Below are 16,890 nucleotides of genomic sequence, written 5' to 3'. Positions count from 1 at the left end.
CAGGCATCCCTGAAAATTTCACAGAAAAGTTCAAGATGCATCTTGCCTTCAGCTATCTGGTCCAGTCCGTTGACAGAATGAAAGCTCGTCAGTCCCGAAGACAGATTCCTCTGATGGCTGTCTGGCCCAGCGTACTTAATGTGCTCAAGAGCTACTGAGTCATGTCCTGTGGCTTTTCCTGAAGCCATTTCGTTTACAGCTCTTTCTACCATATGTGGAGTAATGCTGTTAGTGGTAATATTACTTTCGGTTTTCAAACAAAAAATTACATTCAGAGATTTTCCGCTACTTCTTCACCCGCCATGGAAAGGAAGTTACGAAATTAATTGGCGATATGTTGCCTTCTTCTTACTTCATTCACACAGAAAGGAGTTTTCATATTAGTTTTCAATTCTCAAGAGGAATCTTTATTTAGACTTTTAGGATCTGCATTAAAATCCTGTAGCAAACTAAATCACATGAAGTGGTTCTAACCAAAGGTGGCTTAGTCAGTGGCGACTTTTTTATCATTTATTGTTCTTTAAAGTTTTATCCCGTTAAGTTACAATGCAGTTTGTCGACAGAATGTACATGTTCAATTACAGTGTAAATATGTATTCATCATATTATTAATAATAATAAATATACATAATATTATTACTACTTCTGAGATAATCAGATTTTTATTATTGGCACACATAATCTAAAATAACACTAAATCTACATGGTAATAAATAAAAACAATTGATTGATAGTGATGACTACTATAAAGTATTTCTACTTACGAGCAATGTTTTCAGCATTTTTTATGTTATTTGGCAACACGTTGAACATTTTGGGCACGTTATATTCTTTTATTTTTTTATTAAGTCCATTGTTTATTACAGTCATTAATAATATTTAGTGTTGCTAGTATTCTAGTTAGTTATTATTGGTTTCCATTTAAATCTACGTGGAAGGCGTTTCTAGTGTTCTTCTTTATTCTATATCCCAGACTTATGGATCACGAAACACGCCCACATCGCATTTCGTATGATCTTCTTTATTCTGTAACCAAGGCGATATTAAGATATTAGTATCTAGATATATAGCAGTATCACCCTAGTGAAAGACCATCATAGAGAATCGATTTTTTTTTTTAAATTGTCTTTAGCCATGTTTTTAGTAACTAGATTTGAATAACTAGGTATTTTCCATCATTGCTCTTTTTTTGTTTATTTCATGCAAAAAAAATTGAGATGTATTGCAAATGTTAGGATCCAGCATTATTTGTGTTTTGAAAGTGTGAAGCTGGTTTTCGGTTTTTAAATTATCAGAGAAGGTTTGAGATTTTAGGAGCTAGGTAGATGAACTGTCTTTGTGCTGACACAGTATATGGTTTAGGTACTTTTTAGTGTCGATTGGTAAAAGTTGAAGCGTTGACGAATATTTATAATTTATTATATGACGTATTATACTCAACGAAGAGTCGAATGGAGGAATATCTTGTCGGTCGCTCGTTGACAACACGTTTTACCATTTATATTGGCTCTTTGTAGAGGATCAATAATAGTGTGTGCACAGCCTCCCCAAATGATAGCATTGGTATGGCCGTATGCTATTGGGGATTGGCAGAGAGCTTAGTATACTGTTTTAGGTGTCATTGGAGTAAGGATATTTCTAATAGAACTTGCGTCCTGGAGGTGACTCTCTCAGGAAAACGTTGCTATACAAATAATCCAATCATTTTTATTATTATAAGAGCGCTTGCGAATGAGGAGAGTCAGGCTGGCTAAGTGCTGATTCCAACATAGATGATGATCAATCAAGACCGCCAGTTAATTTATATGGGTGACTTGTTCAAAGTTTGGGCAAGTACAGGAAGAGTCAATTATTATGTTATAATTGTTAGTAGGTTACAGCGGACAGACGGTAAAATATTTAGGTTTTACAGCATTGATGGTAAGGAGATTATTTATTTATTTTTAAGAAACAAACAGCTTTTATATAATATACAATGATAAATATAAATATACAAGCTAACTGAAGTCAAGCCACAGAAGTTTCTTATGCTAAAGTTCATTGGAAATAAAGTTTTAATATCTTAACATTAATTTGGTGTTAAAGGAAGGCGAGAGGGAGAGGAAAATAGTAAGAGGATAGTAGATGCTCCCAATACATTCCATACTCTCATATTAATAATCGATCGTACGCATTACTTCATATCGATATTTCTTTAGATTATTACCAAAAATGTCAATGCTGTAAAATTTTGTATTATGTATATTGTGCACATATACGAGGAATTGGGGATTTTTTTCGAATATTTGTTCTACACGAGGGTAGATAAAATAAATCAGACTGTCATCGAACTAATTCTTTACAAGGCCTATTTATAATGTTCCTATTCAAAAAGATATTAGTTTTCCAGTAATGGGCAGGTAGAAAACAGAGTTTGTTGTGCAGCATTTAAAAAGATACTAACGGCAATGATGGCTTCCTATCGATAAATTAAAATGAAATTGTTGTATTTTGATGTTTTTATTTTGATAATTATTTAATGTATTTTTATGAAACTTCTCTTCTCACTGTTTGTAATTTTTAAGGTTTTTTTATAGTTAGTATAAAAAAATTACTTTATAATCTCAGAACTGACGTCGTCTCGTGTGGCGGGTAATGTACTTGACTTTTTGCCTATAATAATTGGCCGGGTTGCTATCAATGAAACGAAAATTTCTAAACAGGAACATTTTGGCATGGCGGAATTAAGTTGAATGAAATAATCAACGACGTACGGACACTGAACTTAGTACGTGATACGAAGGAGCCAATCGCCACCTTATTTACAAGTTGAGCGAGTTACCTCTACCGTACTGTTGTCAGTTGTCAGTTGTTTTTCAGAATCGCGGCCAGAAGCGTTGGCAGTTGTTGGCGCGCCGGAGCCAAACAGAAGCCAAACAAATAATAATCATGATCGAAAAGAACGAAATGGAAACCAAAGATAAAATAAAGTTCCCGATTCATCAAGTGTTGGCCGCTATCATTTGTGAGTGTTTTTCTTCTGAATAACTTTATTATAACTTTTACGACAGAATTTTTTACTTTGTTTTGACATATCCAATAAATACGTGAACATCATTTGGCGGGAAGTAATAGTTACGCGATGTATTAGTTATAGTTATGATATGTTAAAAGTGATTTTAGGTACATATTTTAAAAAAAATCTTAAGCGGAAGCTTAATGTTAAATTACTATTTTGATTAATCTTAACGAATTGGTGTACATTATTAATACCAAATAGATGCTTTAGATAAATTGAAGGTTTTCCTATCGCTTCGCTTGAGTATAATACAAATAAATAATTAAACTACTCAATAAAAAATATAAATGTAAACTAGAATGCGTAAAGGAACAATTTTCAAAAAATATAGTATTATATCTAAGATTATCTGTGACAGTTTCACTTGATTAACTTTTTTGCTTTCTTATAAAATTATTTACAAAATAAATAAAAAACAGTTTTGTGCTTGAAATCGAACGTTTCAAGACTCCGTTTGTCAAGCGATTTTAATGCCTATTACCTACAATATAAGGTATACCAAGAATATACACATTTTTGGCTTGTAGGTTTCTCTTAAGAAGGTTTAAGGCAAGTTTTTGGAATTTAACTGAAATACCAAGTGTTTTTTATTAAATAATTGTGCTTACGAGTATTAAAAACACGGCGAGCTTATGGATTTGGACCAAGTGACAAATAAAAACGAAAAGTGATATTTACTTATTTATATGCCTAAAAAGGCTTTTACATAAAAGTAATACATGATGTATAGGAATCTGTATTATATAGGAAATACTAACAGCATATAATGATATAAAGTCATTAACCCTTCAGTACTTTTATCACTGTCATCTTATTTTTTTAATTTTCCGATAAGATATGTACTGTTTTAGAAACAAGATTAAATTATCTTTCTGGTGTATGCATTTAAAATAAACATGACTATTTCTAAATTATAAAATTCCAACGGGAAAAATGTTGTCAAAAACTCTAACCGCATTTTTACTTTAATTTTTTCTCCAATCTTAGAAAATATGAGAGAACTCGAAATTTCAAAAACACATTCGTATTTTTAGGGGAATTTGTAAGAAAACTTTTCCTTCACCTTTAACTCGTTCATATAATAAAAAATAATTTTTAAAGTTAAACCGATTGTTACGATAGACGATTGTTACAATAAATAATATGAATCATTTATTTTGGTTATTTTTAGGATTTTGTTAATTAAATTAAATAAAATAAAGTATTTCCACATGATGAAAATAGAAAAAAAGATAAAAATACTTTTGACCCATTTTTTTGATGAAATAAATATGACCCATCAAACGCTAGAGGGGTTAAAAATAAACTAGGTTAGTTTAGGTTAAGTTATGTCAGGTTTGGCTAATTTAAGTTAGGTTAGGTTTTTGAACAATTTTTTTTTCATCACTTTCAAAAGTCTGCTTTGCAACTTTTTTGTTGTCGTGGTCAAACTTGTTCACCAGAAATCATAAAATGTATAATAACTTCGTTCTAAATGCATGTTTTAACTATTATAAGATAATGTTTAATTGAAATGTTTCGTTTGTGATGACGTACGCGTGTTGAGTCGTTATTTTTGGCTTTAGTATTATCACACAAATACATTGTGACGGAGAGGTTTCATGAATTTAATAAAATACGACAAATATTATTACATTCTTGGCATCATAATAAACACGTAAAAATTATTAAACCCACCGCATTATTTGACGTTTTAGGACGGGTTGTTTCGGAGAATTTGAACAATTCATCAAATTTCAACGTTCATTTCCGGGTTCTGTGAAAGTCCTATTCAAGTTCTGTTATTATATTATTATAGGCTAGTTGCTTGACAGAACTGAAATAAAAACAGAACTTGAAAAAGTCTTTCGCATAACTGGAAAATTAGCGTTGAAATTCGATGAATTGTTCAAATTCTCCGAAACAACCTGTCCTTAGTGTTCTTACCGGGATATAGATTACCTGAGCTCCATTATACCAATTTAATGTAGATCAGAAAACTTATCATTCATTTACCATTCTAGAATGTGCAGAAAATACTCACATATTTATGAAAAAAAATCGTTTTATGTGAAATACATAACAAGTACAAATTATAAAAAAAATATATTTACGTAAGCCGGGATGTGAACCCGTGACCTGCGGATCCTAACTGCTCGGCCACGGAGGTTGTTTTGCTACCCTAGTGACAGATTTACATCGAGGAATATTAGAAGTTTGTGTAAGAGAAAGATACTCTCAGTATCGTCCTGGTGAAAGACCACCATTATAAATTTAAATATTGCTTGAAATTGATTTAACCTTGTTTGGTGAACCAGGCAGTACCCCACCTTCCTCTTCCCCATCTCCTTCCCCTCCCCGTACCTTCCCCTCACAAAATACCCCAATTGGGGATGCCATGGTCTCCCTGGCTCAAGACGGGTTTCTAGTGCGGTATTCACAATAAAAAATTACAAAATCTTTTCAGAAAGCCTTGTGAAAAATATTTTCTCTAAAGGCCGACGTCATCTTTGGGGAAGCTGTGTGGAGGGTGTTTTGTGGAAAGAAAAGAGTGAACCAGGGTCGTGAATAAACCGTGTAGAAGGGAAAAACGTCCCGTTCTCGTGTCATAAATGTCAAGTGTGTACAAATGTTGGGCGCGCGTTTGGCGTATTTCCCGACTGTACACCGGTGCCGATGAAATACCGGCAGAATAAGGACAGCATCTGATTGCAATCAGTTTGTCAAGATACGAGAATTTATCAAACGGGCAGTTGAAACTCTCAAATAATACCATTAATATTTATGAAAGGCTCGGGCCGGGCGTTTAAGCTATTTTCATTCCTGAATTTGAATGCTTTATGCAAACAATGCATCAGTGTGAGTGGGTACACACCCTTTACATTGAATATTTTCTCTGACGAACGTAGAACATATTATATGTTCGAGTACACGTGCCAAGTTTCCACGTCTCTTGTGCTGGCTTCCGGCCATCTACGAGTATAAACAAACCGAACTACTTCGTGCCATCTGTTCAGCTCCAACTCCAAGTGCAATGTCAATATCAATACGTACTTATTGTAACTCTATGAGTAAATAAGTATTTACTCGCGTACGCCACTTGTTTTTATTTATTGATCGATCGGGTCTATAAAAACATAAAATTTCTTTCAATATTTCCGCTTGACATTCAATTTTAAATAGATTCCCTTTTTTGAACTGAATCCAGTTGTAATACTATTTTTAAAACCAGATGAAATACTCAGATTACATTTAAAAAATGATAAATATTTAAAAAAATCATAATATTACAGACATAATATGCAATTAAAACATTATTTTTCTACGCAATGACAGATAAAGATTATAAATTTCTAGCTGTCATGTTTTTTTTTATGTAAACTTTATTTGTCACTTTATACTAAACTAAAAAGATTCATCTATTTAGAAAAACGAATTTTAATATCTTTAAAAAATTGGCACACCTGTGAACTATTTCAAATACTGGTAAAATGGTCCAAGGCAAACTTTTAAACATAAATAAAAGTACTCTCTTTCAAAATCTGTTCATATTATATGGCTGACCCATAGAGTAACAATATACGTTAGTCTAAGGACATGTTATTTGATGACAGAAATAGCACAACGCCTCCCGAGTGGTTTTAACGCCTCCAAATATGTAAAACGTATTCTTCTCATCTCATCTTCTTTGTCTTGTCCAATTCAGGAGGAGAGGAGAAGAGGAGGAGGAGGCGAGACAATATATATCGAAAAAACCACCCCTACCCCTTTTCCAACCCCTTAAAGCAGAATTGGATACTTCTTGATAAAACTCTACGTAAAGCTCGGGCAACGCCGGGTACTTGAGCGAGTAATAAACAAACAAATAAATGTTTCACAAATCATATTTCTCTTTGTAACAATTTCAGATAGTGATATCCTCACTGGGATCTCCCGTGCTGAGGATTTCATTTACATATTAAAATTTAATTATTTGAATATTATAAAGCTGCTGAACAAATATACTATAATTATGAAGTGTTTTAGTGTAGTGGTTTGGTTTTTGCTTCCAATTTGTTTTTGGTGTCAATTCTTTCCGTTTCAGATATTCCTATGTTTTATTTGAATTTTAGCTTTAGCCGTAGCCGACAAGAACCTTCAATTAAAACAAATAGTCAACACGTAGTTCATATTTGACAAAGCAACATTTTTAACATTTTGTCTTCAACTAACCTAGGAGATGTAATATCCGAATGCGAAATAAACGCATAAGGTCAGTACTGCAATTGCAGTTCTTAGTATCATCATGCGTTTGCCAAGATTCGTCAATACTACAAATGCAGGATATAGAATGAATTGCTTACCAGAATGGGATTTACTATAGTACCTACAAGAAGTTTTTCGTTTAAATTTTCTATTCTTAGTTGCTTGTTGAATATGTTTTGACCTTGGGATCTAGAGCATAGGTATTTTTTTGTTACCATTTGTGCGAAATAGACTCATTGATTTAGAATAGAGGTTTAATTGACATGATATTCAAATCGTTGAAGATTTTGTCAGTGCTCTTCTTACAGAGATTAGTATAATTATCATAGTATTTTTTTGTGTTCTAATGGTAATGGTGGGGCTTAATACTTAGTTCTGCTTCTTTGTCATCAAGCTGTAAACAGAACGAAGGTAGGTACACCAGTCTGTATAAACACACATTTAATTAAATTTCTGCTTTATTTCCCTATTCATAGCAGATTCGGCACTATACAACTGATAGTGCGACATTCTTCTACGATGTATGTTTTGTAGTTTATTGTGTCACATTATTAGTTAATTTAATTAGTTAATATACGCACAGCAATTGAGGACTGAGGCAACACCGGATGCGGTTTTGTGAGGGAAAATCCTTATAATTTGTAATCACATTGTCATATTAAAGTTGGGCTTGCCATCAACCTACATATAATTATTATTACAAACAATAGTCAGCCAGTTTAAAGTAGTAATTTTGTAATTTTCATAGTAAATAATGTATTAATAAAGGTAACTCACTCTTCACTCCATTCAATTCACAAATACATTCCTGTAAGTGAACGAAAATAATATAATAGAATAAGGAAAGTTTACTCGGTTAATCATCAATGGTACCTACTGATGGAGTGACTTTATAGGCGAAGGTTCTTAGAAAATATACCCGATTTCTGCCAGCGCGATGTGCTATTTATATCTATACACACTGTGCGAGTATAGTGTCAAAATACGCTACTACGTATTATCTAAATTGGTGACAAAACAAAACACGATAATATAATACGTTAAATTTGGTTAATTTAAGCTAAATAAGTTTTATTTCTTCAGCTTTCTTCCATTTTCCATTTTGTCACTATTGTATTGGACAAGCATGGCAGAAGTATCCGTACAAATACTGCAACATCAGACATCAACACGAAACCGGCACATAACGACACCGTGAGTTAAGGCTAATATAGGGCTATTCCAGTTCTATTAGTCTTAATCTAATTGATATCATTCGTTAACGAATGCTATCGCTTGCGAAAGCAACAAATCTCTCGCTTGTAACAGCTTTTCGCAACTAATAAACGATTTACGATCTTAACATATCCTTAGAGCTTCGATTTTGGAGAGACCTAGTAAAGAATCCTAAACAGGCGTGGTTAAGTGCATTGACGAAATTGTTAAGAGATTGTTTGAAAACACAAATTGTTGGAATATAATCAACTGAGGCAAAGTTTTTAATTAAAACTCTAAAAAAAAATTACTGTATATAATAATGCATTTTAATTACTGCTTATTTTATTTTTAATTTACATAAATAAGCCATGTATCGAAGATTTACGTTATTTATTTATTTATTTATTTTTTATTTATTTATTTTTTAAGACATACACAGTACAATAAGATACAGTTAGATAAATTTAGTTATTACATAGTTGTAGTACCTATTACGTATGTCCATAAAATATCATTACGTAATTTCGCCTGAGATTGTTATAAAAGGAAGGAAGTGTGTGGATAATAATAAAAATGATAAATAATAATAGTAATAAATGAATTGAAAACAAGAGTTATAATAAGGTCACGAATTGTAATTGACTGTTAATATGTACATAGGAGTTTTGAAAAATGATGTGAAAATATTTTTGAAATATGTCATGCTAAGAAATTTAATAAGTTAGTTTTGTATGTTAGAAAGGAATCATGAAAGATGTCTAAATGTAGTAATTTTTCGTAATGGGTGTATGTTGTGATTGCGCGAGTAATTACTGAGTTGTTTGCTGCATTGGTATTGTTGGCTTCAATATGAAAAAGTGTAGTGTGCCTGGTACGCCTTGTTGGAACATTTAAACCAATGACGGATAGCAATTCGGGACTATCTATTTTATTATTTAGCAGATTATGTAGAAACAACAGGTCTGACAATGTGCGTCTTTTTTGTAAAGTTAACATATTATTTGTAGTTTTGTTGTATTTCTTGAGCAAATGTTTCGAAAATTTATTCTGTATACTTTCTACTAAATCTATGTATACCTTATATTGAGGATTCCATATTGTGGAAGCATACTCCAGTGGACTTCTGACCAATGAACAAAACAAAATTTTCAGAGTCTTAGCACTTTTGAAAACTTTGCATATTCGTAATAAGAAACCTAGCATTCTGTAGGATTTTGAAATAATGTGTTCAATGTGCTTGTCAAAAATTAATTTGCTATCTAAGTAAACACCTAGATCTTTACACGTAGACATAGGTTGTAAAGGTTTGTTATTCAAGTTGTATGGATATATGATTTTGTTTTTATTTCTAGTAAATGTAATCGAGTGACACTTAGATATGTTTAAGGACAATAAATTTGATTCACAATATACGCACAAATTATCAAGATCGCTTTGCAATTCCATACAATCGGGTAAACTCTGTATAGCTTTATAAATTTTCATGTCATCCGCGTATAAAACAAAGTAACTATTTTTAAAGCATACGTAAATGTCATTTATATAAATATTAAATAAGAGTGGTCCAAGATGCGATCCCTGGGGCACACCTGAGACGATTTCCGTTAAGCAAGATGCAAAACCATTGACAACCGTGATTTGATGCCGATTATTGACGTATGATGCGATCCATCTATAGAGGTCACCGTGAATTCCTAGACCTAATAACTTTTGTAAAAGAATATAATGATTAACGCGGTCAAATGCTTTAGAATAATCCGTATAAATGGCATCTACCTGGCATCGCATATCCATTTGAGCATGAAGAAAATTTGTAAAAAATGCAAGATTTGAAGTTGTGGAGCGATTTTTCATAAAGCCGTGTTGATTATTTAAGAGTGAGGGTGAGATAGTAGAATATAATTGATCGTAAACAATTTTTTCCAATACTTTACTTAGTATCGGTAATTTGGATATAGGTCGATAGTTCGAGACATCATTTTTACTGCCATTTTTATATATTGGGGTAATCAAGGCTGTTTTCCACTTGTCGGGAAATGTTCCTTCAGATAGCGATAGTTTGAAAATAACAGAAATGGGGGGTGTCAATTGTTTACTACAATAATTTATGAAGATCCCTGGAAGTTGATCATCCCCTGGCCCCTTTTTGATATCAATGGACTTAAGGTATTTGAATGTGATGTCTTCATTGATCTCGATTGAGTTGATTATGCTATTTGAATTAGAGCAAAGACTGGCATTGCTTGTATGTGCAGGTTGAGCATTCGAAAATACAGATCCAAAATACTCAGAAAATAAGTTGGCTACTCCTCTACTGTCATTAGCAGTTTTTTCACCGTAAATCATATGATCAGGGATGGCAGGAGATTTTCTTTGAGAATTGACGTAGGACCATATTTTTTTAACATTATGCTGTATACCGGATTCTATTGTAGAAATGTAGGTTTTGTAAGCTGCTGAAGCGACTGTTTTTTGCCTTTTGCGAAGCAATGAAAATGAGAGATAATCAAGGGGGTTCCGATAACGCTTCCATTTTCTAAAGAATTTTAATTTTTCGTTTGTTATTTTTATTAAGGCTGCCGTGTACCATAGTGGGTATTTTCCAGATTTCACAACTTTCTTAGGAATAAACGCTTCGATAATCTGTTCAATTATAACATAAAACGAATTTAACGCTGTATTTACATCCGGTGCATTTATAACGGTTGACCAGTCGGTTTCTTTCAGTCTCTCATTGATCTCTGCATAATCTGCTTTATGGAATAATTTTATTGTTCGAGGAATTGAGAGGGTTGCAATAGTGGATGGAAATTCTAGTTCTACAATCAATGATTTATGATGAGCATCTTCTTTAACTAATGGGTGGTCGGCAAGCGACACATTAACTGAAGTGTTACAGAAGACGAGGTCCAAAATTCGACCGTATTTGTTAGGTAAATGGTTAAATTGGGTTAAATTTGCAAAAGATAAGCAGTTAAGTAACGCGAGTGCGCATTGATCTCTATTACTTGGCATTTGTTGATTATTCCATTCGATATTGGGCATGTTATAGTCGCCAATGATTAAAAACTTGTCATTGGGAAAACGGATTGTTAAGTCAGAAATAGTATTGGTATGACTGGTAAATAATGCTAATCTTTCTGATGATGTTAATTTTGGACCGACGCTAGGTAAATACACGCAGCACATATGAATATTATAACAATGACGATTCGATTTTGATGTATTGACAGTTATCCAGATATCCTCAGCGTCTGATTTCCAAGAGCGAGGGGTAACAAAAAATTCTTTTTTAATTCCTATGAGTACGCCTCCGCCAGTTGATTTACTAGTTCGGTGTATATCCCTATCATTTCTGTAAACAGAATAGCGATTATCAAATAATTCCTCATCTCGGATACTATCAATTAACCAACTTTCGGTAATGAAGATCAAATCATAATTATTGAGCAGTATATTTTGATGAAATTCCTGTGTTTTCGAGCGCAAACCTCTTGAATTTTGATAAAAAATTATTAATGAATCATACATTGAGAATTTTCGGTAATTACATTATTATGTTCGATTTCTGTAGAATATATTTGAAGAATATTATATTCTAGAGTTATGTTATTAGTCATGAGTCCACTGGGCTTAGCAAAGCACAACATACTATTAATATCAATTAAAGTGAGTGAGTATATTATAGAATGTAGTAGTGAGCAGTTAGTGTAATTATTAGCATGTGGGGTTAATGTAAAAAGGGTGATATTGAAAAAATTATGAAAAAAAATACGAAAATAATAGTAGTTACGAGAGGATGGGTGGTTTAACATTGCAGTGGTAGTTAGGTAAGGTTTTTTAGCTGTAATTCGCATGAGACGTGTATGGGTGGTGATGTTTCGTTTTTCCGTAGGTAGATTTTTGCACTTCTTATCCATAAAAACTGATAGTTGTTATCGTTTTTGAAGGCTTTAGCGCACCTCAATATTGATTTATTCTTCCGCGTGAGATGGTCGTTGACGAAGATCCTCTGGTCAGCTCCAACCATCCCGATGGCCTTGGTAGTGATTCCTTTTCTTTTTTTGATGGCTGCGACAAATTCGTCCTTCTTCTTGCGGGAGGTGAATTTGGCGATTATGTTACCCGGACGTCCATCTGTCGTGGCTTGTGTACGATGGCGCTTACTGATTCTGCTAACGTATTCAATGTCACTTTGATGGAGAGGGCATCCAATAACTGTTGCGATATTCGACATCATGGTAGGTAGATTCTCGTTGGTGGTCTCAGGCATTCCATGTATTTCTATATTGTTAGATAGTAGTTCCTGGTCCCTTTCGTTGTTTCCCCTCTCTAACATGTAAACTGTTTGTTTTAATTCTGAGACCTCCATTTCTAGCTTATCAACTTTAGCTAATTTTTCGTTTATAGATTTCATATTACTTGAAAAATCTTCCATGACATTATTATTATAAATGATGACTTTTTCGAATTCCGCCATTTTACTGCTCATTTTTTCGATTTGTAGCGCCATTTTTCTAATCTCAACAGTTAGGAGTATGTTGCTTTGATCTGAGGAGCAGGATTGTGTATCTAAATTGTCCAGGGTTTGGATACAATTATTGCACTCCCACGCATCCTTTTTACCTTGCGACATACGTTTAAAAACACTTGCCGGAATATCAGCGCATTCGAAATGGATGGTGCATTTGCAAGTTGAACACTTTATACACTCAGCCACTTTCAGCTGCTTAACGCAATATTTGCAGGTTGTATCCATCTTATGTTTGGCTTGTGGCTGCAATAGGTTACAATACTGTGGGTATCTTGAAGATTTTTGAAGAATAACTAAAACTCTAGATTTAGCACTTTTTACACTCCAGACAAGCACTCACTTTCGTATTTTAATGCACTTCTACGAATATTATCAGCTGGTATAAAAATTGTAGGATAAGGGTCGATGTTTTTAGAAGAAAATATAAGATTATTAGGGAGCGAAATGACAAACTTCAGACTTGTGATAATTGTTGTTGTTATATTATGTAAAAAGGTACTTACCTCGTGGGATGGTAATGACTTTGTTACACGTTCACAACTTCTAAAAGTGACGTTTGTCGCCAACTGTCACCGGATGGTCACCCGTGTCACTTTGCTTTGTTTATTTGTCGATATTTTGAAGTTGTTTGCTGCCGAAATGATTTAAAATGAGGTAAGCAAATGATATATGATGTAAGTAAAAGCATATAAATAGTTTTATTTCTTCCGCTTTCTTCAGTTTTCTATTTTGTCACTGTTGTATCGGACAAGCATGGCACAAGTATTCGCCACCGACACAAGACACTGCTTTATATGCCTTTCACCCCAGACTGAAACGGAATTAACAACAATAATGTCTTTGTACAATTGAACGATTGTATTTTTGGATTTCGTTTTCGAATATCATATTATTTTAAACTAAATCCCAGTAAAAAGCGACAATGTAGTGTATATTAATGTATTTTTGTTATTTGTTTTTGGGGTGTTATGCCGTGTTGCGCTAACTCCTTCTTTAGCCAACGTTTCGGACAACATTGCAGTGTCCATCATCACCTAAATAACACATCTGCCCTGATGATGGACACTGCAATGTTGTCCGAAACGTTGGCTAAAGAAGGAGTTAGCGCAACACGGCATAACACCCCAAAAACAAATAACAAAAATACTTTTGGCCGTGAAAATCTTAAATCATATTTATATTAATGTATTATTATCTTTTTTCTATATACGTTAGAAACCATAGAAAAGTGTGTAATTAAGTATTGTGCCGTTAACTGTCGAAAAGTTCTCTTTCAGTGTTATGTTCAACAAAGTGCCCGCCCGTAAGCAGCATTCCAATATATTATGGATAAAATGTGGATCGCTTTGTGGGGATATCAAATACTTTGAATAGAAAGTGCTGGTCCTCATAAAACAGTCATCCAGAAGGTAAGTTTTTGCGTCAACTCTGAATAGTATTTGTTTTAACAATGTTTTAGTGTTCTTTTAGTATGCATGCTAAATAGCGGGCTTTACAAGTACCCTCCGGAGTGAGTGTTTGGCGCACCGCTTAAGTCCCAACATGGACTGCGCTGCAGACAAACCAACCTTACGTGCTACAACGTTACCTTACTTGACTTTTCTGCAAATATGACATATTCAAGAATGGAATATTCTTCTCAGGTGTATAATATCCAATATACGGAGCAAGGTTGCCAATTTCTCATTGCGGAGAAAGTCGTGGGCTTGATGGGCAGAATAGCAGTCGAAGTCCTCAATGATAAATAGGTATTTGTAAGGTGCTATATTATGTTTCACATGAAATGATTTTTCACATAAACGGCGCTATAAAAGTTATCCAAATATTATTATTACACAACTGATACTGATCACACGTGTTGAATTGTATTTCGGTCAAACACGACATATAGCGTCTGTTCCCTTTGGCAGAGAAGATATATGCAGAGTCAAAATACTTGATATGAGAATTTAGACATTTATTAACTAACTAACCATTTCCCCGCAGGGAAAGGCAATGAGGATGGACCGCCAAACATCTCGGTCTTGGCACATACTTCTTGCCTCATTCACATTCATACATCGTCTCATACATACTCTTCTATTATTCTGACTTTTGACATGGCCTGACTTGAGTATCTGATTCACTTGGTCGTGCCATGTCTTCCTCGGACGTCCCCAACTTCTTCTACCATTCGCATTCGCATAATTTATTCTCCTTAGACTCCTTTCTTCGCTCATTCGCTCTACACGCCCAAACCATCTAAGCGTCCCTTTCTTAATCTTACTCACTGCGCTTATATCAGCCTTGCACTTTTTGCGGATCTCCACATTTCTCACACGATCATACATGGTTTTACCACACATACGCCTCTGGAATGTCATTTCAACAGCATTCAGTCTTATTTCAATTCTTTCTCTGCCAGTTCCATGCCTCACTTCCATACATCTTGGTGGGTACATGCACTCCATTGTGGACTGCTAACTTCGCTTCTTTGGATTTTTTTTAGCGCTTACTGCGTTTAGTCCTCCATTAATGGAGTTATTTGCATTTAACCTTCTTCCAAAATCTCTGTCAGCATTCCCATCTCTCGTAAACATACTACCTAAATAAACAAACTCATCCACCTGCTTCAAGTATTCCTCATTCACAACTATATTGCACACTGTTTTCTTACTCTCTCTTTCAAACAACATTACTTTAGACTTACTTACATTCATCATTAACTCATTCTTCATACATACTTCGTTTATCCTAGATACGAGAAACTGTAGATCTTCCATATTGTTAGCAACCAGCACCGCATCATCAGCATACAACAGGCTACACTTTAAGATTATTGAAATTCACGCTCAATCCCACCTCTTTCAATTCTTGAATACACTACCGTAATGCGGACATGTGTCTAGTGTAGTAGTCGAAAAGCATGTAAAAAACTGTATACAAATACATTTTACGAATAAAGGAAAAAAAAATTATCCATGTACAGATTGAATAACCATGGTAATATTACGCAGCCTTGTTTAACACCTTTTGTGATATCAAACCAGCCCGTAAAACCACCGTTCACCCTAACGCATGCAACGCTTCCCTCATACAGAGACGCAATTGCCTGAGTGAGATTCGCATTCATTCCGTACTTGGACAACGCCTTCCATAGCTTTTTCCTGTCGACTCAGTCATATGCTTTTTGTAGATCTACAAAGGCACAGAAAAGTTACTGTTTTTTTTTCAGAAACTTTTCAGTATGCATACGCAGTGAGAAGGTCTGGTCCATACACCCCCTTCCACTCGTAAAAACACCTTGCACATCCCATAGTTTATACTTTGTTTCCTTTCTTACCTTTTCAATCAAAATTCTATCATATAGCTTGCCAACTGACCTTAGCAGACTAATAGCCTTATGATTCCCACATTCCATACTTGTCCTTTTACCTTTGTATAACGGCATGATCACAGCCTTTCTCCAATCTAAAGGCTTGTAACCTATGCTTGTAACTCTCCTTTATACATTGGTTAAAAAGATTGCACAACCATGTGAGAATTATACGGCTAATTATATCTCCTTTAAAATATTCAGCAGCAATATTGTCGAAACCGACAGCCTTACCATTCACCCCATCATCATTCATATCTGATTCGCTGCTGGAATCACGGTCACTCAGGTTGCTTTCGAAGACTTCCTCGAAATACGTCATCCATCTCTCTTTTATTTCTTCCTCTTTAGTCAACATTTTTTCCATTTTTCGATTTTATCACTTTCATGCATCCGTTTTCTGGACCACTCCGGGACCTTTTGACTTCCTTCCAAAACAACTTAATGTTTTCTTGGAAGTGATTTGTCATTTTGATTCCTACTTCCTCTTCTGGGCGTGTATTTCATTCTTTCGTTCTTTCA

General features: G+C 34.1%; 1 protein-coding gene across 1 annotated transcript in view; it reads left to right on the top strand.

The window, feature by feature from the left end:
• The first annotated feature begins 35 nt into the window (after positions 1-35).
• The window catches only part of LOC149410424 (uncharacterized), a 41,385-nt gene continuing 24,530 nt past the window's right edge, over positions 36-16,890 (top strand). Inside the window, exons 1-2 of the mRNA XM_089648638.1 lie at positions 36-131; positions 2,860-3,004. Of these exons, the coding sequence (XP_089504764.1) occupies positions 36-131; positions 2,860-3,004 (241 nt within the window). The remainder of the gene's footprint in view (positions 132-2,859; positions 3,005-16,890) is intronic.

Source organism: Hesperophylax consimilis, chromosome 28 (assembly GCF_061612785.1).
Source record: "Hesperophylax consimilis isolate HC1 chromosome 28, BYU_Hcon_1.0, whole genome shotgun sequence".
Taxonomy (NCBI): domain Eukaryota; kingdom Metazoa; phylum Arthropoda; class Insecta; order Trichoptera; family Limnephilidae; genus Hesperophylax; species Hesperophylax consimilis.
Note: the sequence above shows the minus strand (reverse complement) of the source record. Positions and strands in the feature narration are given on the sequence as shown.